The sequence below is a fragment of the Macaca nemestrina genome, chromosome 5 (assembly GCF_043159975.1).
Source record: "Macaca nemestrina isolate mMacNem1 chromosome 5, mMacNem.hap1, whole genome shotgun sequence".
Classification (NCBI taxonomy): domain Eukaryota; kingdom Metazoa; phylum Chordata; class Mammalia; order Primates; family Cercopithecidae; genus Macaca; species Macaca nemestrina.
In genome coordinates this window covers 34804588-34829507 of record NC_092129.1, presented here as the reverse complement: position 1 = coordinate 34829507, position 24920 = coordinate 34804588, and the positions used below count along the sequence as shown (strand labels likewise).

The following is a 24920-nucleotide window of genomic DNA, read 5'->3' as shown; positions in this document are numbered from 1 at the left end:
TTATTGAATATCTATTATGAACCAAATATATAAACCAGAAACAGTTTGTTTTTATTCTCTTTTCCTTTTGGAATTGCCCAGAGTTTAAGCAACTTTTGTGTAGCAAAATACGAAGTAACTTAAAACATCTTTTTAATCTCGGGTATTCTAAAGAGCTTAGCTATTATTTGAAATACAATATTTGTACATATTTCATAAGACATTTTTATATGAAATGGTAAGACTTCCAATTCTACACTACAGTAAAACAATAGGGCTGACTTTATAATTTGTATCCTGAGTGGGTGCCATATAATTAGTCTTTTCCAAAACTATAGTCTTTGTCCTATTACTGTTTATGTTCTATCAACACTCAGCAGTGTTCATTCTATCACTGCAGATCTACTCTATTTTCATTTTATTTTCTGCTAAACGCTGTATTATTTACAATTCATTTCTAATGTTCCGAACATTGTTCCTCAGAAAAATAACTAACCCATTCTAAGAAAATCACTAAAAACACCAAAGCCCTTATGTTTGTGGTTGCCTCTGCATGTCTTTAAATCTGATACTATAAATAGGCCTAGACATACATGCTTTTCCAATCTTAGTACCAACTCTGCATCCTTCGCATTAAGACTTTCCTTCCTTTCACTGAGTCTTCTGATAACTAACTGATGTTATCAGCCACAGAACATGCCACCTCCTATGATTTTAATCCAAAAGGAATAAAGAAAGCAGCTTCATTTGAGCAAATCTGTACTGCATTCCTTGAACTGCCAGAAAAGTGACTCCAGGTTTTCATTTTAACATGTTATGATACAGGCTAAAATAAATGCAAATACATTCTGGCTCCAGCAGCTGGTTCAGTGCCAAGAGTGAGGAAGGGTAGGTTTAAATGTGCACAATGAGACTCAGGAAACATAGCCTAGTGTTCTAAAGACATTTCAGCCACCGTCCTTTGCCTAGGACCCTATTTCTTGCCACCCTCCTCTCAAATCATTGACATGCATGGAAAAGAAAACTTTTTAAGAAGTTTTCTATATTTCTGAAGTTTCCTGTGATGAAAATTGACCAAAGGTATGTGATCAAACTCTTTTCTCACTCGCCCCACTTGGTTTCAGGTTGTGTGCCTCCACAATGAGTACAAATATTTTAGGCTGACTGGGAATAACTAAAATTACCGTATGGAAGGAATGGTCATCCTTCCTGATTCTTGATTCAACAATCTGATACATTTTATTTGTAGAACCAAAGCTGTCATCCTCAACAGTGGAAAGATAAGAATTAAGAGAAAAGTGACAGTACATTAAAATGGACACAGTATACTGCAGAGAAAAATAATAACATTCCTTATGTTTATGAACAAATTAATCTACTCAGTCTAATGTTTAATCAAATAATCACATTTCTTCAAAAAAATTTTCTCAGTGAGGCCTATACATATGTATGAGAAAGACACAGACACTAAAGACCCTCTAGTCATTCATAAGAGGCATAAATACCAATGTTTTGTTGAAAAAAAAGATAAAAAGATTTTTATGTGCCAAATTTGAAGATCCAAGTCTACCTACAAGTCAGACAGGACCAGCTGAAAAGTGGCTTCCAGTCTTGGAACACGGTACCACCAATATCCCTGGCCCTACAAGCCATGAGATATTGCATGGTATAAGGAACGTACTGTTAGAATCTCTTTTATACTCAAATTTCAAATATTCACTGGCAAAGTCCCAGTAAGAGGTGCCTCTACCGACCCTGCACCTGTGCACCTCCATCAGGGTCAGCTGATGCTCTCTGGATAGACTGGATGGATGCTACCTTCCAGTGAGATAAAAGAATGTTTCCCATTCTTATCTTCATCATGCACTGGTATGCTAAAGAAACCACAAAACACTCCAAGGAAGCAGCTTTGGGCAAAAGTTTTTTCTCTCACCTGGAAAAGATTCCTTCTGAGTTATCATCCACTGACTCCACAATTCCAAGTTTAGAAGTTCATCTTAAGAAAATAATGAAGCATGAACGCCAACAATCATCTCCAAGCCAGTTACAGTGGAAGGTCTCTGCCACGTATGTAACTGTACTCTGACGAAGACTACATTTCCCAGCTTCCTTTTCAGCTAAAAGTGACCACATGACTAATGGACATAAGCAGAAGTGGAATCTACAATATCCTATGAGTTCTGCTAATTGGACTTGGAAGTGCTCTTAAAGGCTAAGAGCACACCCACCACCACTCCCCCAACATGTCCCTCCTTCCTGCTGGGTAGAATAGTACTTTAATGGCTAGCCTTCCAGCAACCACTTCTAACCCGTGATATGGTGTTGGGAATAGGTACTCTGCAAGGCAGAGCAGCAAGATAAATGGAACCTGATTTCCTGATACTGTTAAGTACCATTTCAATCCTGGACCAAGCTCTGTACTTCCTTTATGTGGAAGAGAAATAAGCCTCTTTTACCTTACATAAGTCACTTTTATGTGTTTATATTACACACACACAGCCCCTACGATTCTAATCACTACTAAAGTTTATTGCAAAAACATTTATAACAGAGATACAAAATAACTAGCCTAGATGACCCAACAGTAGGGGATTGGTTTGTTAAGTGATGCTACATCCATCCATAGAATATTTAATATTATGTTGCAAGAAGTATAAATACTTACGCAAACTGCAGGTTACAAAGTAATTTATACAACACTTCAGATAGAAATAGTCTAAAATAGTAGGTCCCCACCTTCAGAAAATGGTATAAAATTACATGTAATTTTGATTTCCTCCATTTTGCTTCCCTGTATTTGCTAATTGTTCTATAATAAACATGTATTATTTGGATAATAAAAGTTATATAAACCAACAGCTGGTATCAAATAAACTACTTAATGTTACTAAAAAATGACAAAAAAAATGGAAGTCTCACTTTGGTGACTTGGAAAGCAATTTAACGCATTTGTGGAAATATATCATTAAAACAACATCAATTGCTGGGTCTCATTAATATCAGAAGAAAATGACAGATGGGAGTAATAGTAAGAAAAATAAGTTTGTGGATCTTTGACTTCATTATTTCATCCCTCTAAAAACACAGAAAACAAGGGATTTTTTTAATGTTGATTCTTAGTGATAAAGACCTGCTTCTATTGTTTACTGTATGAAAGTTGTTCATTCAGCAATTATTTATTCAGCACTGTGCTGTATCAGAAACTCGACAGCTATATAAATACAGCATGTACTTGCAGACTTTTGTTAGGCTACAGAGGACAATGACCCAAAATGTGGCACTTTGGCATGCTAAATGCTCTGAATTAAAGGAAACTGAAAGGCCTCAGAAGTAAGCCTCAGAAGCAAGGTCTCCCTCTGACCTTCCCCCATGCCCTGGTCTCTCTGATCCCTTCTTTCCCATGTGCAGAGAGAAACTCTTTATCTGACTAAGAAAACTTCTTTCCAAAAGAAATGCAATTGCCAGCTTAGAAGTCTCATCAAATAGCCAAGAAAGACTTAACCACTAAAAGTCATCACCATGCCCAGAGAGACTTTTCATCTGTTCTTCTCAGAGCAGCTCCAAGACATTACCCAAGAGACATTATCTACATAATAAGACAACATTTGTTCACAGTGAAGTTCTGCTCCTTGCCTTCCTGCAATCTCCCACAGAATTCAGAGACACTTTGTCCCAGGCCATAGTTCTTTGGGCTCATTCATTTCTCCTGAAAATTATTTACTACACAGTTGCCTATTCCAATCCCACCCCCACTCCCCTTTCCTCTATGAAAAGCGGTCATAAGCTTCAACCATTGGCCCTGAGTCTCATATTTGCAGGACTCCCACGTTTATGCACGTTAATATATTCTCTTTCTCCTATTAATCTATAGTCAGTCATCTCAGTGAACCTTCAGAGAAGGCAGAAGGGAAGCTTACCCTCTGGTCCCTACACTTTTTTGAAATGAAGTTTAATAAATAATAATGTTGTTATCCAAAGTATAAATTTGCAAATCAAATCTGCTCACGTGTCTCTCATTTCTGATTGAGTACAGGTATTAAAATTCCTGATCTGGCTTAGGGTAGAAGAAAGTGATGCAGAGAAAATACCTTTGTAAGAAGACTTTTCAGATAAAGATGATCCTGAAATAAACATCCTCTGGTGTTTCAGGAGAAACAAGACAATAAATCTTCAATATAGGCAACACTATCTAAACCAAATATGAGGTCTTTTGGTGGAAAGAAACATCTCCACTACCACGGAGGGTAAGAACCTGCTTCTACTAGACTGTTCCCATTAGGGCCCAACAGAACCATCATGTGGTAGGCTGACCCAGGAGGCCAAGTGCCAGACAAAAGGAGGTACACATTATGCTCCTTGCCGCTTGCAAACTTGGATCCCAATCTGCTCCCTACTTCTCCAAGCCTGAACGATGCTAAGTCGACAAGCCGCAGCAGGAGCTACTGCTCACCACTTGTTCTGACTCATTTCTGTTCCTCTAGGCCAGTGGCAAAAGTGAAACCAGAATCTTCAAATGCCTTGTCTCAGTCTAGTTTCAAAACAATGCTTTGAGGGAGCTATCACGAAGATGAGGAAACGGAGGTCCAGCCCTGACGTGCTCAAAGCCACACTGTGAGGCGGCAGCAGCACCAGGAAGTGATCCTCAATCGCCTGCCTCCTAATACCAAATATAGGGTTGTGGTCAAGAGGGTCAGTTTTTGAGTATGATAAACCTGGATTCAAAGCCCCACTCTGCCACTGACCAGCTCTATATATTCCTGGCTAAATCAAATTAACAGTATTGTAGTAAGGATGACATGATATTTCTAAAATGCTTACCCCAGCATCTGGCATATAGTAAGCAGTTGGTAAATGGGAGATGTTATTCCTCTGTTGAAAGAAAGGCATATAACTGGGAGTATATTGGGTATAAAATAGTAAAAATGAAAATGAGTCAATAACTCTCTTAGGCTAACATTTCATGAATCTATAAAATATGCTTTCAATATGAAAGGAAAAAATAAAACCAGAAGAAATGGGATATATCTCTTAATATTTTTACTAACTGGTGACCAAATATAAAAGGATGAACAATAAAAGTGTTTGGGTAAAATAAGTGAATTCACGGCACGAAGGAATATAGATAAAATTAACTTCCAAGACACTTAACTCAGGCATGAACGATAACTGTGGATCACTTCAAGGTTAATAATCAAAATAAACCAATGGCTAAGGAAGCAAAAAGCAAGCCTGACTTTTTACATGAGAATCTGGCATGTTATAAAATACAATTCAGTTCTCTCCACACATGAGCCACCCAGGAGAGTGAGTGGTTGCAGAAGAGAAAACAAAACCATACCTTTCCCAGGAATACAACAATTTAAATTTGAAGGTCAAATCATTCAATTCTTTACTAATGGGCCTTCCATAATGGTAGGAATGAGCTACTTATTCAGGTAGAGAAGACAGAAGCAAAAAAAAGAGAGGGAGAGAGGGAGGGAAAGAGGAAAGGAGAGAAGGGAGGTAAGGAGGGAGGGAGGGGAAGAGGTAAGGAGGGAGGGAGGGGAAGAGGTAAGGAGGGAGAAAGGGAGGGAAGGAGGGAGGGAAGTACTGAGTTAAAGTCCCCAAAGATCAAATTCAGTAGCATAGCAGGAATCACCCCCCAAAGCTCATAATTACACATACTCTACTGAACTAAACAGAATTAACAGAAGAAATGGATGGGGGAGGGAAATATCCTTTTTTAAGAGGGGTGTGTGTGTGTGTGTGTGTGTGTGTGTGTGTGTGTGAGTGTGTGTGTGTGTGTGTGTGTGTGCATGTGTGCGTCTTTTAAATCAACTTGCTCCTAGACTCAAAATAGGCCTCATGGGCCTACTGAGTCTTAAACCCTCTTGACACTGTAAAGCAACTTAGCGTGGTTTCTCAAGTCTCCTCTACAATAAATGCTACCCACACTGCAAGGGGCGTTCTCTCCCACTCCCATGCCACCCCAGCCAGGCTAGGTTTGAAAGGGCTGCTTCTGCCACTGGAGGAGTGGAAATGAGAATGAACACTGGTAGGCACCTGTAGGTTCACAAGAGGGCTCCGGAAGGGAGCACATCTACCCGACCTTCAGCCTCGGGTTTGAAAGAGGAATTGTGCCAGGACTCAAACAGGAACATTAAGCGTTTACTGTTCTTCACAAAAGACCTTGGGAAAACTTCTCGGGATGCAAAAATGATCAAACAGAAAACAATTACCATGGGACCTCTCATAAAAAGTTCTAGAAAACATCAGAAGAAGAGCACTGAGTTATAGACAGAAGAGTTTCATGATGTTAGCAATGCACAAGGGGAAATAACTCTAAAAAACAAAAATAGGCTACGAAAAGAGAACAAGCCAACGTAGGAAATCACAGGAAAATAAGAGACATTGCTGTTAAAATTCATGTTAAAGGCAGTAAATAGCACACTTGACAGAACGAGAGACTGAGTGAGTTATTTCAACTTGAAAAACATGTCGACAACATCACAAAATGCCGAAGTTGGTAAAATAGTAAAATACTTTCATATTGGTTGGTAATAGTTACTTCCCACCATGTAGTCAGTCCCTTGTGGGACTTCTCCAAGATCCAGCATCTAAGCGTAACTTCTGTTATAGCACAGAGCCTCCAGGACCCCGCTCCAGTACTAAGATGACCGTTTAACTGTCCTGTGCTATGCTGGTTACCAAATGAGCTGTTAAGTATTTTTAATATCATTCCTTGGGTCTAGCCCAAGAAGAATAGGTATTACCTTCCAGAAAGAGACAAATGAAGTAGAAGTATTAATAATAATCAAAACTCTTAACTCTAACTTAAGGAAGCTTTCTGGATCTAAAGAAGACTGAATCAAAGAATCAAAAAGGCTCATGACTTCTCAGGCAAACATCACAAAAGAAGGCTCAATTGAAGAGCCAGGTTCATTTTCAAATCCAAGAGAGTGGACTGAATTTAGCTGGCCTAAGCTCACATAGTTAAAAGGATATTTTGGTTTGTTTCTTTTGTTCTGTTTGATTTTCCCTCAAAGAAGAACAGACCAAACATCTGGCTGAATATAGTGAATCTGTGGTGGGCCATTCTTCGCGCCCTTCAGAAACAGGGCTTCATTCTCCTCCCTGTGGAACGCAGATGTGCAGAGCTGCCTCCCTCTCTGGAACTGCCCAAAGTCAAAGGGAGCTTCCTTGCCCAAGGATATGTGCCCCTCCCAGCAAACATCCGAGGATTGGTCAATTCAGAGATACGAAAGTCTGGTTCCCTTGCCTGAATTTGGGAAAACTCCGAACGGCCACCTGCACAACTTGTGAGATGGGCTAAGGCCTCTGCTGTAACTACATCACAGCTCAGCTTCTCGGTCTGCCCAAACCTGCTTCTTTCACTCTCTCACTGGTGTTGCTCCCAAGAATACTCACCAACAAACCTCTTGTACAAAGCACTCTCAGCATCTGTTTAAAGGAAATCCAATATAAGGCACTCAGCCAGGGCTCTATTAAGAACTGAGAGGCAGGAGGAAACACACTGACTAGGCTCTGAGAGGTCCCCAGTGTTACTGAGAAACGTCTTCAGATGTTATAAGGCCTGGTTTCGGACAAAGCTCCCTGATTTTAGGTGAAGACAACCAGTAAACTACTGGACGGTGCTATCCAGTACTGGACAAAGTGCTATCCAAATCTCTTTCATACAAAATGGTTCTTGAAAAACGATTTCAAAAAGATAAAAAAATCTAAAGCTAAGAAAGATGTTAAAAGGAAGCCTAGAATTGTAACATGATTTCACTATAGATACATTTTATGATACAGTCTTATTCAAAATGTTTCAGAAATGTGAAAAAGAAGAAAAATTATATTGATTTTAGGAGGCTAAAGCCGGATGAGAAAGTAAAGGAGAACATTATAGACCAATCTCACCTATAAAAATATGTGCAATAATTCTCAAAAAACTTACTTTATAAAGCTCTCTTTCACAAACAAAAAGTAGGACAATAAGCAAAAACATGCACATTGAACTACAGGTTTTACAGGTAAAAAACAACAAAAATAAATGACTTGAAAAATTACAAAATTAAGAATTATATATGAATCCTAGCAATGGTTCCTTGAAAGGAATAATAAAACAAAAACTTAGGCAATTCAAATCAAGAAAAATAGAAAGAAAAAAATTAGAAAGACATAAAACTACCAAGAAAAATAAGAGAATACCATGCATAGTACATGTTAATAAACTGGAAATTCTCCATTACGCAAACAATTTTCAGAAAGAAATTATGAAAATTGGCCCAGCATATAAAATGTTAAATAAACACTGAGTTAAAAAGATCACTGAGAAACTAAAAATGTTATCAAATTATTACTCCCTGAACAAGCTTAAAGCCTAGAAGATTTTATTATCAATCAATCTGAACTTTTAATGATCAGGTAATTCCATACAATAGACACTTATTCCACAATACTACTACTATTAATAAAAGTGAATACTCCAGCCACTGATGCACTTAATCCTCACAATAATCCAATGATATAGATGCTATTACTATATCCATTTTACACAAGACGAAACTGAGGCACAAACAGGTTAAGTACTTTGCCCAGAGCTAGCCACACAGCTAGGAAGTGGCAGAGCTGAGACCTGAATGAAGGCCACGCTCTTACCTCCTCTTATAAACCACCATTCACAAAGAAAGGCCGAAGCTTTCGTCTAAGAATTCAAAATAGCCCTGATAACAAAACCTTCATAAATTAAATATTTTTCTACCTTTTCCATAATCAGAAACATTTTAAATAATCGAATACTTGCACAGCACTGTTCTAAGCAAGCTACAAATGTGACTGTACTTCATTCTCATTATGATCTGATGAGGGAGGTATACTATCATCATCCTCCTGGATAGATAAAGAAACAGAAACACTCACAGGTGTGTGATGACATGTCTAAGATCACAAGGCAGCACGTGGCAGAGCAGAGATTCCAACTCTGGCCATTTATAGGGTTTGTACACTGTGCTACATAAACACCATAAAGGGTGCTGAAGACAGCACTGACTATAACTTTTAAATTAATCATAAATGATTGCTTTATGAAAATCAGATATGGAAATCAAAGCATCACCTATGAAATAGGTCACTGCAAGAAGTCATCAGGTGCCATTCTCAAATCTTATAATAATCTAAACCAGACTTTTTACATGAAAAGCAAAGTTCACAGGGACAATCAAAATCACAATCAGTCATTTTCTTACAAAAATAAATAATTACTGTTATATTTGATTTATAAATAAATACAATCTATACTATGACTAACAGTTATTACAACTTCATGGCTTAATTAAACCATTAAACCACTGCATTTTTTTTTTTTTTTTTGAGACAGAGTCTCGCTCTGTAGCTCAGTCTAGAGTGCAATGGCGTGATCTCGGTTCACTGCAACCTCTGCCTCCGAGGTTCAAGTGATTCTCCTGCCTCAGCCTCCCGAGTAGCTGGGACTACAGGCATGCACCACCACACCTAGCTAATTTTTGTATTTTTAGTAGAGACAGGGTTTCATCATGTTGGCGAGGCTGGTCTCGAACTCCTGACCTCAGGTGATCCGCCTACCTTGGCTTCCCGAAGCGATATATTTTTAACAAAGATGTAGGACAAATTATTTCCTCCAATATAACTTAAAACATTGTTCAAGTAATTTTTTTTCATTTTGTGATATTAGATTAAGACAATATCTGGATTTCAAAACACATTCTGAATTGAGTTTTAAACATAGGAAGCAAATGACATCAACAATACTAAAGAAAATGTGTGACAAGGTCCAAAGAGAATGTCTTACCAAACTTTATGTACAATACTGTACCAATATGTGAGACTGTTAATACAGACCATAAATGAATCTATATAAAAAATTACATACTATATTGATACTGAACAATAAACTTTTATTGCCTGCAAAAAAGAATAAGGTAACCAAACTTAAAGTTCATCTTTTGCAGCCATAAAAAAGAATGAGATCATGTCTTCTGCGGGAACATGGATGGAGCTGCAGGCTATTACTTTCAGCAAACTAATGCAGGAACAGAAAAACAAATACCACACGTTCTCACTTGTACATGGGAGCTAAATGATGAGAACCTATGAACACAAGGAAAAGACAGACACTGGAGTCTACTTGCTGGCGGAGGCCAGGAGGAGGCAGAGGATCAGAAAAGGTAACTATTGGGTATTGGGCTTAATTCGTGGGTGATGAAATAACCTGGATAACAAACCCTCATGACATGAGTTTACCTACGTAACAAACCTTCACATGTATCCCTGAACCTAAAACAGTAAAAATAAACAATAAAATTCATTTTTAACATAAAAGAGACTGTTGTATTCCAGTTAAGGCTATGATTGTTTCATATTAGCAGTAATACACATCAGTAATATGAGAATTATTATGGCTACCTCTGGCTTCATGTGATGTTCTCATTTCACTTTCTGTTCTCTCTTCAAAGTCTTCTTTGACATCATCAGCATGCTGGTCTCTGAGAAAAACAGGCAATTCAATATTTTACAAGAGAAACATTTTTTAAAAATGGTTCAGAACTGCATCTCAACAACTGCTTTTCTTAATTTTAAACTAAAGGATGCTACTAAAGTGTTAGAAAGGATATACAGTTCTACTACAAGGCAATTAATTAATAATACCTATAAATGTCCATTTTCTTCGTTATCAATTTTCATTTCCTATTCAGGAAGAAGATTTTAAAGCTAAGGATAATAAAATGAACTATTCTGGAAAATGTAGCTATTGAATATTTCAACTACAATTTGGAACATGTATTCATGTGGAATTTTACTTACACAGTTTGGTAAGACTTCTATTTAAAGAACGAAGATGTTTTGAAAGTCCACACCATTTAACTAAGTCACTATACACTACTCAGCACCAGGATTCGGATGGAGGCTAAGATTGGCTAGGGGGAATCAATCCCAATTCTAGGAAGCTTTTCCTGGTTTAATCAGGTCAAGTTCACCAGCTGAAGTGATTTCACCTCTTTCTGACCGGGAATAACCTAATGCTAAACTAAACATGCCAGAGATGCTGAAAAATGGAATAGACCCATTACAATCTTAATTCAGAGCTTTACTCCTTATGTCAGGGGCAAAAATGGTTTTTTTTTTTTTTTTTTTTTTTTTTAAAAAGGAACTACTTTTCTTAAATTTCAGGGATTAAAAATTCTTCACCCTAATGTATTCCATTCTCAGGATTCACAATAAACCCCATTTTGCAATTTCTTCTATCCAGAATATGCTATCTGGCCTACACACTTCAGTGCTTTAAAGTATTCTGTGTTTATGATGTGCTATTGTTTCATACATGCTGTTACCATTACAAATACATGAGAGTTTCTTAAAGATCCAGAGCATAGTTCTGTTCAGTTTTAATAACAGCAAATACATTTGAAACAAAATATCCCAACAAATATAAAAGGAGTTCTATAGTTTTAATTACAAAGGCACTAATTGAGTCTCCATTTGAAAATATAATAACACCATGATACTAACACAGTAAGCATGCAATAAATACATTTTCTATTTTTATTGCTATTTTTAAATTATTTATTGTTTATTGTTAATCATCCTGTGAGGAGATATTATTTTTAAGAAAGATCATTTCCAGGAGCAAATGTGAAATTTCATTTGAATCTGAGCTCCCTGGCTTAGTTCATGCTAAAAACAACTTGCTACAACTGCTGAAGTATACTTGCTCTTTTGACAATGGGGGAGAATCATTATTTTTTTTCCAAGAGAAACCAATTAAATGGCAACAGGGTCTCTTATGCCATAGAAAGGAGAGGGACGAAGCTATAGTAAAAACAAATGTAAGAGTATCACTGATAACTGGAGAAAGAACATTAGTTGAAGTATTGATAAAAATTGTGTTTTCTCTGTAAAAATAATGCTGCAGTTATGCTCGGTAATTACAACATGTTAAAATTAGCTTACCATGCTAAAATTAACTTCTATGAACTTCCAAATTTGTTTTATATTAAATCGGAAATAATAGTGCACAAATTCTATCCCAGAAAGTACTGTGGTCAACAAATAGTTTGTAGATGGCTATATTAATTATTATTAAAAACCATACTCTACAGCGATATAACTTAAAATTGGCATTTCCCAAATAAAATAAATGTCCAATTATTGTGGTTTTTCTAGAAGCTCTGATGAGTAGTTGATTTTTTTTTAATAGAGAAACGTCATGAGTCCAAAAGCTAAAAAGTCAAAATTTTCTGTATATTTCAGTTTTCAGGATCACAATTATCCATGATAATCTGCAGTTACCCTTTTGTGGTTTTACTAAAGCATACCATTCCTTTAAAGTAAGCTTTGTTAAAATAAAGATAGAAGACTTGAGCTATGAGAAAAGTTCCCTTGTTTTCTTTTTTTTTTTTTTGAGACGGAGTCTCGCTCTGTTGCCCAGGCTGGAGTGGCCAGATCTAAGCTCACTGCAAGCTCCGCCTCCCGGGTTTACGCCATTCTCCTGCCTCAGCCTCCCGAGTAGCTGGGACTACAGGCGCCCGCCACCTCACCCGGCTAGTTTTTTGTATTTTTTGGTAGAGACGGGGTTTCACCGGGTTAGCCAGGATGGTCTCGATCTCCTGACCTTGTGATCCGCCCGTCTCAGCCTCCCAAAGTGTTGGGATTACAGGCTTGAGCTACCGCGCCTGGCCAAGTTCCCTTTTCTTATGCCTGAATACAATGACAATTACTTATTTCCTGAACTCCAAGAAAAAGATCACTTTCCAAGAGGGAACAGAGATAGAATAAGGAAGTAAAATCTTTGACCCAAAAAACTTCCTCATGCCTGGATCTGACATAACCTATCCCAAAAGAGAAGCAGAGTGGAAGCTATGTACTCTTACATAATTTATGTTGCTTCATTATAGAGGCATGTTCAGTTTTCACTGCCCCAGTTTTAACTCATGACACTTCATTAAACTGGAGCCATACAAACCTGGGAATATATAAACACAGATATGTATTTTTACCGAACGGGAAGAACTCCACAAAAAAATGTTTACTGAATGTTTTATTTCAGATTAATGTATTGATTCTGTCAATTCCTTCAAATTAAAAGCACCTACGCTCCTGTGGTTCTATGTGCTGTTTCCTTTAGCTAGAGAGTGGAAAGGTGGAAGACAGGGTCAATCTGCGCAGTCTATTAGAACAGGCATTATGAAACAGATGGGTGAATAGAACCACTGGAGCGAGCAGAATCTTAATCGAGCACATCCAGACATGTGGAAACAGTTAATATTAATAAGAAAAGTTCACTTCTTAAGAACACAGTATGAGCCAAAGACTGACTGAGCTTTTTACATGCCCCATATTTCATAGCACGTATTGAAGGAAGGTTTATTATTATAGCCACAGAAATGTAGAGACATTAAGACCAAATTCACAGGGCGAGTATAGCACCCGTTCTTTTTGACACCAAAATCCGCAATTGGATTCAGTTGTTTTTTATTTTTACACTTGTGCTTTTCCAAAATAAAGTATGACATAAAGTATGAAGTTAAAGGAAACAAGCTTTTTGTGCCATAAACTTATTCTCCAAATTTTCTTTCATTGACGAGGTCAGGAATGAAGAGCCTGACTCCGTATTCTCATTTGTTTTACATTTTATTTAAAATAAAAATTGAGGCCAGGCACGGTGGCTCATGCTTCTAATACCAGCACTTTGGGAGACTGAAGCGGGAGGGTTGCTTGAGTCCAGGAATTCAAGACGAGCCTGGGAAACACAGTGAGACTGTGTCTCTACCAAAAAAAAAAAAAAATGTCAGGCAGGGTGGCATGCACCTATAGTTCCAGCTACTTGGGAAGCTGAGGCAGGTGGATCACTTTAGCCCTGGAGGTCAAAGCTGCAGTGAGCCATGATTGCACCACTGCACTCCAGCCTCGGTGACAAAGCGAGACTCTGTCTCAGAAAGAAAAACAACAACAACAAAAAAATTGTTTATTCAATTGGACAACCATTATTTCTCTCTACTATAAGGTTAAGAATTTCATTACGCAAATTCTGGCTGAATATGTACTGTGATGAATCTTCCTCTACACAAAAATGAAATCCTTGTTCTAGAATTTCAACTTCCTAAGCAAAATGTTATTTTAGCTACATAGTCTTCCAATTACAGATAAAATATGATTATATCAGAATGCCAAAACTCTGGGATAACGTTACAACACCCTCTGGAACATAGTAAAAGATACGCTTCTTGACAGATTTTTTTTAAATGACAACCAGAAATATTTTCAGGCTATATTTTAATATCACAATTATTGTCAACCTAAACATTTCCTGACCTGCTTTCCTTGATCAACATTTTTCACTATCAACAATTTCCTTTCAAAGGAGGGTACAAGCTGTTTAGGCACAAGTGTGCGATTTTTTTTTTTTTTTAAAGAGACAGGATCTCACTCCGTTGTCCAGGCTGGACTGCAGTGGTGCCATCATTAGCTCACTGTAACCTCAAACTCATGCTCAAGTGCTTCTCCAGCCTCAGCCTCCCAAGTAGTGGAAACTACAGTCATGCGCTACCATGCCTAGCTAATTTTTAAGTTTTTATAGAGACAGGGTCTCACTATGTTGCTCAGGGCTGGTCTGAATTTCTGGCTTCAAGTAATCCTCCTGCCTCACCCTCTCAAAGCATTGAGATTACACACATTGCAGATGGGTGCCTGAATCTTAACATGGAGGAAGCAGCCCAGCAATAGTGGTTACACATGTGGTCTTAGGAAGTGAAGAGATCTGGTTTAAATTTCAGTTCTGCTACTCACTAGGTTTACGTGACCATCAGCAAGTTACTTAATTTCTCTAATTCTCAGTTACATCATTGGTAAAACAAGGATAACAAATCCTTTACCTCAGAGGGGCATGTTAAGAACGAAAAAATGTATAGAAAGCGCTTAGGACAGAGCCAGGCACTTAAGTAGGAGCATGATGCACAGCAGCTATTCCTAGATTATAAATTACTTATATTTTAGGATAAAATTATCTACTGATACCTGTTTTCTTTAACCTTATTTCTTCAACTATTAAAACAGCTTTTAGAGTAATGGTTCCAAGCACAGACTACAGTCAGACTGCCTGGGTTATAACTCAGGTCTGCTATGGACTAGCTATGTGGCCTCTAACCAAGAGGTTCCAAGTTTGTAGAATGAGGGTGTGATGATGACAACTACACCACATAAGGTATTATGAAGATTAAATGATAGGCACCGACATAGGTAAAAGCACCTGCAAAATAGCAATTTCTCTTGGAATTTCAAAATTTTCAAGAAGCCATTTACTGCAACATTTCTTTAGTTGCAATTCAATTCAATTCAATTCAATTCAATTCAATACATTTCAGTTGTATTGAACTGAAATACAATCATAGTGAAATCTTAACAATACTTTTGGCTTTTAATTAAGATAGTGGAATCCACTTGAATGGAAAAATGTATTCTTTATGACTCAGCAATTTCTTTTTCTCTGTAATTATGTGTCACCTTTTAGAGGTCTTACTGTCTTACTGTAATTATGCTTTGTGATGAATTTTAGTAAAACAGACATTAGAATGGTAAATGCATAGGATGGCAGTTGAATATGTGCAGCTGTATTTCTTCAAGTCTGTTTATTTTTCATATGAAAACAATTTCTAACCAATTATGTTTCAATTAGTCCCAGTCTGTTAAAAAATACTGAAAAACAAATTATTTTGCCCCAACTTAGGGATTTATTGATTTCAGTCACTTCTTTAAATCCACCATGAAAGGAGGCAGATGCAGATTGCAACGTAGATTGAAATATTTGCCAACCGGGTTAGGAAGCTCGGATTGACAGTTATTGTTGGCCCAGCGTCACAGACATGGCTATCTTGCCGTAGCTCAAGTGTAAAAGCTCACTCCTTAGTTTGGTTTGGTTTAAAATAACCTCACCCTTCTCTTTTCAAAATAGCTTATTCTAGTCTCATGGGGCCTTTGCAGAACCGAAAGAGACTTGTACTTCCCCAGTAACAAGCAGGGATGCTGACTACCAGAGAGCTGTAAGAAAATGTAGTTTTTCTGTTTTGGCCATCAAAAGAATGTCTCTTTGCATGCTCCCAGCATTTTTTTTTTTTTTTTAAAGTTTCTGAGCTGTGACTCACTTGCAGGTAAAAAGATCAGGGAATGAGAATCTCAGGGGTTACACTCTACAGAAACTTTAAAAGAATACTTGAACTGCCTCCAAAATGCCTCGTACAAATGAAGAGCGACTGTACTTGAGCTTCAGGTCAAGGAGGTCACCACCTTCGAAGGGATTCGGAAAAAGATGGCAAATAAAACCAGTGGGGCAACTATGAGCAACATTCAAATAAACAGCTTTTAAAATTCAATTCCTTTTGACAACAGCAATGGTTTTACTGAATTATGTTTTCATAAACACCACCCAGGAGAGGTAAACATGGTTTACTGTGTATCTAATGAATAAAAACATTTTGGTTAACAGGCCTATTTAATTATAATTTAGCATAAGGACCATACGCCAGTGAAAGAATACAATAAAAGGAATATAATGAATACATAAGGTGGGTATTACCAAGATAACAAGGAAAAATCCTCCGGAAAGATTCAGTCAGCAATTAATCCTCTTCTTAAATGAAAAGCCTTAACCAGTAAGGTGAGGTTTGGGAAATAAAGATGATGTCTCTTAAGAGTGAGACTCTATTACTTTATTGTTGTTGTTGTGGAAAAGAGAACAGATGTCACTGCCTTTCTACTCTACAGAAAAGGGTCTCCTGAGTCAGAAATTGGTGATATTCAAGGAGAGAAAATAAGATCCTGTTACAATATTGTTCCAACAACTTCACAGGCATATAACAATAACACACTCATCCTATCCTTGCATTTTGAATGGTTGCCTTGGTGTCACAGTGGCTGGCATCAGAACTGTGAGTGATTTAACTAAACACTGAGCTACTCTTTGGGGTACATAAACAACTACACAGATTTAAGTCAGGCTCTGAAGAGCTGGAATAGGAAAACACTTCCAGAGCTCCTAATTCATACCTGGAACCCATCAACAAAAAGGAAGAAGAGGTTTTACAATAGCCAGAGCATGCCTAGTCATTGAAATTACTTCCAGCAATATTCAACATCAAGCTCTCAGCCCAGAATACCTCAGGGGGCAAAAAACCAACTTCCCAAAGTTTACTAATTAACTTTGGTAATCTTTTAGAATGGCTGGCTCTAAATTGATTTTATTCTACTTGATGTGATAGTTTTGCAAAGTAAATAGATTTATATACGCTCATAGCTTCATACTTTATCTTAGCTTGCTTTCCTATCTGTTTAACTGGGTACAGACTTGGCTTTCGGTGTGACTAGCAAAATTGGATTCGTGTTAAAAATACAAACCAGATTGATGGCTGCAATTCCGGCAACGCTCTATGTAGTTCTCGTAGTGGAAACACTGGTCTTACAACTCGAGAAGCCATTTTAATGGCCTATAATGAACTGAACAGACTGATTTCTGCCATTGGATCAGTTAATAAGCAGTGGGCATTTGCCTTGCAAGATAATCTAAGCATTTGGCAGGCATTTTAAAGATGCTTTATTGGTTTCTGTAGTTGATGTTTAGCAGGCTTAAACAACATGGGAGCTTAAAACATTACGTGATTTTTAATAGAGATAGTACCTAATTTAGAACACAATTACAAACAGCCGTAGAACAGATTTCATGAGAACACGGCTATGTGGGATGGATGCCCGATGTTTCCCAACTGATAACACACTGTGAAGTATTACCCCTGAAAAGGGTATCTTCATTCAGTAGAGATTCCCAAAGCCTGGTTTATAGACTACTTGCATCGGTCACCTGGGAGAGCTTGTTAAAAATGAAGATTCCTGGGCCGGGCGCGGTGGCTCAAGCCTGTAATCCCAGCACTTTGGGAGGCCGAGACGGGCGGATCACGAGGTCAGGAGATCAAGACCATCCTGGCTAACACGGTGAAACCCCCGTCTCTACTAAAAAATACAAAAAACTAGCCGGGCGAGGTGGCAGGCGCCTGTAGTCCCAGCTACTCGGGAGGCTGAGGCAGGAGAATGGCGTAAACTCGGGCAGCGGAGCTTGCAGTGAGCTGAGATCCAGCCACTGCACTCTAGCTTGGGCGACAGAGCGAGACTCCGTCTCAAAAAAAAAAAAAAAAAAAAAAAAAAAAGAAGATTCCTGTGCCTTCATTTTTATGAACACAAGAATTCCATTTCCTGAATCAGTACCTCTGGGAGCAGTGCCTCAAAAGCCACATTTTTAACAAGCATCTCAAATGATTCTGGTGCAAATCAAAGTGTGAGACTCCCAGTTTTCTTAAGATATATAGAGAAACACACATATTGTTTTGCTCAGCTGTAGACATGCAGAGATTTAAGTAATCAGTCCCTAGGAAAAAGCTACTCCACTCACTGGTAGAGCCCATGCCTCAACATTTTGCCTCTAGGAGCAGCGTGAGGGCAGAGATGAGCTTTCACTGTCCAGAGCGAAGAAAGCGTCTTTTCACAGCAAGCACTGGCACGAAAGACACTCCTCGTACTTCCGATGAATAAATGGATCGCTGGGATAGGATTGTATACTCACATTTCTATCTATAAGTACCACGCACTCACATTTCTATCTAGAGCCACTGGGACTTCCCTTCACTCACATCCATTTGACAAGTCTCTGTAGGAAAAGAGATCCAAGCATTCAGCATACCTACAGGTGGACTCAGGGTGGGACCATCTTAATATCGGGCAGAGCTTCCTGATGAGGATGTCCTGAATCCTAAGGTACAAGTGTTCTGAGATATTGATCCCCGCAGCCCTCTGCACCCCTCTCTGGTGACTGGGAGGCAGCCTCATCCATTTCTTTGGTGTTTGACACAAACATTGTCATTTCTGTGATATCATTTTCTGTGTCGGCCAGGAAACTAAACAACAACAGTTTGGGACATCCCACCCTAATTAATGAGAGAGTGCAGGTGTGTTTGGGGGGAATTTATCTCATCATTTAATAATCACTCCTTACATATCTGGTGTGGTGATCTCACAGTTCAAAGTGTAGGAGTTTTAACTGAACAGAAAGGTTATACAGCTATTGCCTCTTAGGCTACGTAACTGATAGCTGTCCACGGAAGACGGATGGATAGTTCGAGGTCACTACGGCACACAAGGGAGTGTGCTCAGGTTAGGGCAACTTGGAGAAGAAGAAAAGACATGGCCCCTGCCTTTATGGAGCATATCATCAAGCAAAGTACACAGAGGTGTTTACCCAAGAACGTCAATGGCATTGGGTCGTGTGATGAGAAAGCATGTAATGAAGGACTTGGTCCAAAATCTGGATGAACAGATAAAGCTTTCCTGAGGAAAGGAGAGTGAATCTGATGCCCCAAAATGAGAGATTAGCTAGAAGATGGCACAGAGAGGATCTAGACAGAGGGAAAAGGGGTATCTCAGCACAGGGTGGCTGAAGCATAGGTTGAAAAAAGAGCTTGCAGAGACAAAGCAGGAGAGTTAGGCAGGGGCCAGATGACACAAGGCTTTGTAGGCCATGCTGAGAATTAGGGTCTTAATTCCAAGAGTAACGGGAAGTCACTGAACGTTTTGAGCAGGGGGATAGATGCTCACATAAATATTTGAGTCCGGACTCCAAAGCTCTAGCCTGGAAGAATGTGGTGGGCTGAGATAGGACCTCAAATCTGAGTTTTAAGGAAGTCCCAGGGGATCTGGTACGAAGCCAAATTTGGGAATGAGTATGATGGAACATTAGCTGCCCATGGCTCTATTCTGAGCAGGTGACCTTTAAAATAATGTTATGATAGGAAAAGGACATTCATTCCTCACACAGTTAATTTATGCTAGTCCTATTATATAAGCTCTGAATCAAAAGCAATGCTAGCACATCACTCATTCTGGGGACTGCCTGGCATCTGGAATAGGTAATGGGTTGGTGCCACAGCCCCCCGCTTCACTTCAGCACACACTAGCCTGATCCACCTGTCTTGCCTGCACTGATTTCCTGCAGGACTTCCCTGGGCTCTGGCTGCTTGGCAGGGAGGATGTGCCGGGGAATTAACATGTACAGTCTCACTCTGTGGTTCAAGGGAATTGGTGTTTCAATAGTTCAGCTCCCTCATCCCTATGGTGGGCTAACTCTGAGATGTGTATTTACAAGAAATCCCAGAGTTTTCCCAGCAGGTCTGTGTTCCTGCTGTCTGTGGTGGTAATCGGCGTGACAACAAAGCTTTTTCTGGCTGCCTGCCCTTCCCTGCATCACTTCCTCACTTGCCTACTGATATTTTCTTGACCTCCCAAGTAAACCACTTGCAATTAAATCCTTGTCTCAGAGTTTGCTTTCAGGGATGCAAATTGTCTCTTGTGTGGCAAAGTGCATTAAAAAAAAAAAAATGTCTGGCAACCAAATTTTAGTAAATTCTTAAGAAAAATGCAAAGAGAATTTGTTAAAATCTAAGTGGGAAATTACATCCAGGTGAGTAATGTGGTATTATGGGAATCATCCTGCTTGAGCAATCTATTCAAAGTTTAACTTAAGAACAGCAAAGAGGCCAGGTGCAGTGGCTCACATCTGTAATCCCAGCAGTTTGGGAGGCCGATGAGGGAGGATCACGAGATCAGGAGATTGAGACCATCCTGGCTAACACGGTGAAACCCTATCTCTACTAAAAACACACACAAAAAAATTAGCTGGGCGCAGTGGCGGGTGCCTGTAGTCCCAGCTACTCGGGAGGCTGAGGCAGGAGAATGGCATGAATCCGGGAGGCGGAGCTTGCAGTGAGCCGAGATAGCACCACTGCACTCCAGCTCTAGCCTGGGCAAAAGAGCAAGCCTCCGTCTCAAAAAAAAAAAAAAAAAGAATAGCAAAGAAAACTAGGTATTGATGGAACATATCTAAAAATAATAAGAGTTATTTATGACAAAGCCAATATCATACTAAATGGGCAAAAGCTGGAAGCATTCCCTTTGAAAACTGGCACAAGACAAGGATGCCCTCTCTCACCACTCCTATTCAACATGGTATTGGAAGTTCTGGCCAGGGCAATCAGGCAAGATAAAGAAATAAAGGGTATTCAAATAGGAAGAGAGGAAGTCAAATTGTCTCTGTTTGTAGACGACATGATCGTATACTTAGAAAACCCCATCGTCTCAGTCCAAAATCTCCTTAAGCTGATAAGCAACTTCAGCAGTCTCAGGATACAAAATCAATGTGCAAAAATCACAGGTATTCCTATACACCAATAATAGACAAACAGAGAGCCAAATTATGAGTGAATGCCCATTCACAATTGCTACAAAGAGAATAAAATACTCAGGAATCCAACTTACAAGGGACGTGAATGACCTCTTCAAGGTGAACTACAAACCACTGCTCAAGGAAATAAGAGAGGACACAAATGGAAAACATTCTATGCTCATGGATAGGAAAAATCAGTATCTTGAAATGGCCATACTGCCCAAAGTAATTTATAGATTCAATGCTATTCCCATCAGGCCACCAGTGACTTTCTTCACAGAATTAGAAATAAACTACTTTAAACTTCATATGGAACCAAAGAAGAGTCCATATAGCCAAGACAGTCCTAAGCAAAATGAACCAAGCTGGAGGCATCACACTACCTGACTTCAAACTATATTAATGTTACAAGGCTACAGTAACCAAACATCATGCTACTGGTGCCAAAACAGATATATAAACCAATGGAAGAGAACAGAGACCTCAGAAATAATACCACACATGTACAACTATCTAATCTTCGACAAACCTGACAAAAACAAGCAAGCGGGAAAGGATTCCCTATTTAATAAATGGTGCTGGGAAAACTGGCTAGCCATATGCAGAAAACAGAAACTGGACCCCTTCCTTACACCTTATACAAAAATTAAACTAAGATGGATTAAAGACTTACATGTAAAACCCAAAACGCTAGAAGAAAACATAGGCAGTACCATTCAGGACATAGGCATGGACAAAGACTTCATGACTAAAACCCGAAAAGCAACTGCAACAAAAGCCAACACTGACAAATGGGATCAAATCAAACTAAAGAGCTTCTACACAGCGAAACTATCATCAGAGTGAGAAGGCAACCTACAGGATGGGAGAAAATTTTTGCAAGCCACCCATCTGACAAAAGTCTAAGATCCATAATCTATAAGGAACTTAAACAAATGTACAAGAAAAATTAAACAACCCCATCAAAAAGTGGGTGAAGGATATGAAGAGACACTTCTCAAAAGAAGACATTTTGTGGCCAACAAACATGTGAAAAAAAAGCTCATCATCACTGGTCATTAGATAAATGCAAATCAAAACCACAATGAGATACCATCTCATGCCAGTTAGAATGGTGATTATTAAAAAGGGGAGCATTAGCACAGTTAATGCATGTGGGGCTTAAAACTTACGAGATGGGTTGATGGATGCAGCAAACTACCATGGCACATGTACACCTGTGTAACTAACCTGCACATTCTGCACATGTATCCTACAACTTAAAGTAAAATAAAAATAAATAAATAAGTAACAAATAAAATCTTCCCCCCACCAAAAAAAAAAAAAAAAAAAAAATAGTAAACAAATGGTCCAGTAATTGATTCGCTCCTAAGGAATAAAGACATATAATGAAACAAAGTAATCTATTCCTCTTTCAACAACACCAATAAAAACTAACATTTGGCCTGGCACGGTGGCTCACGCCTGTAATCCCAGCACTTTGGGAGGCTGAGGCAGCAGATCACGAGGTCAGGAGATTGAGACTATCCTGGTTAACATGGTGAAACTCCATCTCCACTGAAAATACAAAAAATTAGCCGGGTGTGGTGGCACGCGCCTGTAATCCCAGCTGCTAGGGAGGCGGAGCCAGGTGAATCCCTTGAACCTGGGAGGCGGAGCTTGCAGTGAGCCGAGATCCCGCCACTGCACTCCAGCCTGGGTGACAGAGCGAGACCCCATCTCAAAAAACAAACAAACAGACAAAAAAATAACATTTATTGAAGGCTTATGATTTATTAATCATTATTCTAAGAGCTTTATATTTGCACTTTTCATCTTGTGTAATCCTCATAAATTATGAGATTCAAAGCAAAAAGCTATTGAGTAATTCATCAAAGATCATAAACCTAGCAAATAGGGAAGCCGAGATTTAAATTCAAGCAGTGCCCCATGTTCCTAATCACCACATTCTGCTGCTCTTTTCTGGAGGAACAGAAAACACCATGGTGTGCTCTTGCTGTGCTGGGTTTCAACTACTTACTCATTTCTTCCTTGGGTCTGCATCAGAGACAGAACTAATCTTCAGAGCTACATTAAGAGCTTAGATGGCCTTGCATGCAGAACAATGGCAAAAAGCCAAGTGTTAGTTGCATGGGAGGAAAAAAACCCCTAAGAGAGTTTAGTTGCATCAACCTACTACCTCCAAAGTTTTAGGGTCTCTCACTGGTTTATGTACCTTAAACTATAACTAAGACAGTACTAAACAGAAAAAAGGTTGGCAACCTCTTTGTATACTGCTGATTTATCCAAGGTGGAACTGACTTACTGCATCTTGGTTATGTGGGAAGAAGAAAGAAAAAAATATAAAACTCTAAATAAATACTCGGAAAGTCTAAGTTGTAGCTCTTTTACATTTCCTACATATTAAAACTGTAGTTTTGGCCAAAGCTGGTACAGAAAGTGAGTCAAGAAGATGCAGTGCAAGCCTATGAACACCTCTACAGAGCACTCACCTCTGAACCCTTAAGAAAAAGACTCCAGGGTATCTAGGGAGAGGTATAAAGTCATGACACTAGGACAAACTGAGTCCTACCACTGCTTCTCACTCCTGGCTGATCTCAGGCCAGAGGAAGGTCACTGCTGCTCTGCCAGTATCTTCTCAAAGGTTAGGTAGACATGGACACCTCTGATCATTTTCACAATAACCAAATGAGACACTTTGAAATGATGGAAGACACATGCACACACACAATTCAAAACAGAAGATTACTAGTAACGTGGCATGCTCAGGATTTTCCTGAAAAGAAGGCAATCCACTGGGACATGAGTGGAAGGGTATTTCTTTACCTCTTAAAGATATGTTTCAAGCCTTGGGTTACACTCAAAGGCAAGGTTTATAAGAGACAAACAGGAAGGGAGAAGGGCTCTTTGATCTCTTTTTCATCTTTTTGATCTTTTTTGATCTTTTTGATCGAGACCATCCTGGCTAACACAGTGAAATCCCGTCTCTACTAAAAAAAACACACACACACACACAAAATAGCCAGCTGTGGTAGCACATGCCTGTAGTACCAGCTACTCGGGTGGCTGAGGCAGGAGAATCACTTTAACTCAGGAGGGGGAGTTTGCAGTGAGCCAAGATTGCACCACTGCACTCCAGCCTGGGTGACAGAGTGAGACTCCATCTCAAAAAAACAAACAAAAAAAAGAGTAAATATGCAAACATAGTTCTGTGTATACATTTTATGACCTTTTAAAGGAACACATCTTGTACAACTTAAGTAATTTAAATCAGAACATTCTACTATATGAAACTGAGGTGTATGCATGCATGTGTGTGAATTCACATAGGCAAAAATGCTTTCCTGGAAACACATAAGGACAAACCATTAAAATATTAATAGAGGTAACTGTAGTTCACTCTAAACTTAAAAACAAGCAGGTATTAATGTATAATTTGGATAATTCAAAATAAAAATAATTTTAAAAAGCATGAAGATTTTAATTTCTGAAAAGAACAATAAAGAGAGGCTGCGTGTTTAGAAAGAACGGAAACGTGGTGGTGGCCTACAGGGCAGGTCAGTGGATGGAGAAATCTGTCAAGTACCAGGGGGTGAAGGAAGCAGCTGTTTAGGAAGCCCAGTGATTAGAATCCTTCTTTTCAGACAGATCAGAGATGAAGCAGGAA

The 24920-nt window shown here is 38.9% G+C and overlaps 1 protein-coding gene across 6 annotated transcripts in view; it reads right to left on the bottom strand.

The window, feature by feature from the left end:
- The window catches only part of LOC105465599 (L3MBTL histone methyl-lysine binding protein 3), a 124530-nt gene that overhangs the window by 11731 nt on the left and 87879 nt on the right, over nt 1-24920 (bottom strand). For all 6 annotated transcript variants that reach the window (XM_011714104.3, XM_011714106.3, XM_024787861.2 and 3 more), the window contains one exon: nt 10405-10484. In XM_011714104.3, coding sequence (XP_011712406.1) covers nt 10405-10484 — 80 coding nt within the window. The remainder of the gene's footprint in view (nt 1-10404; nt 10485-24920) is intronic.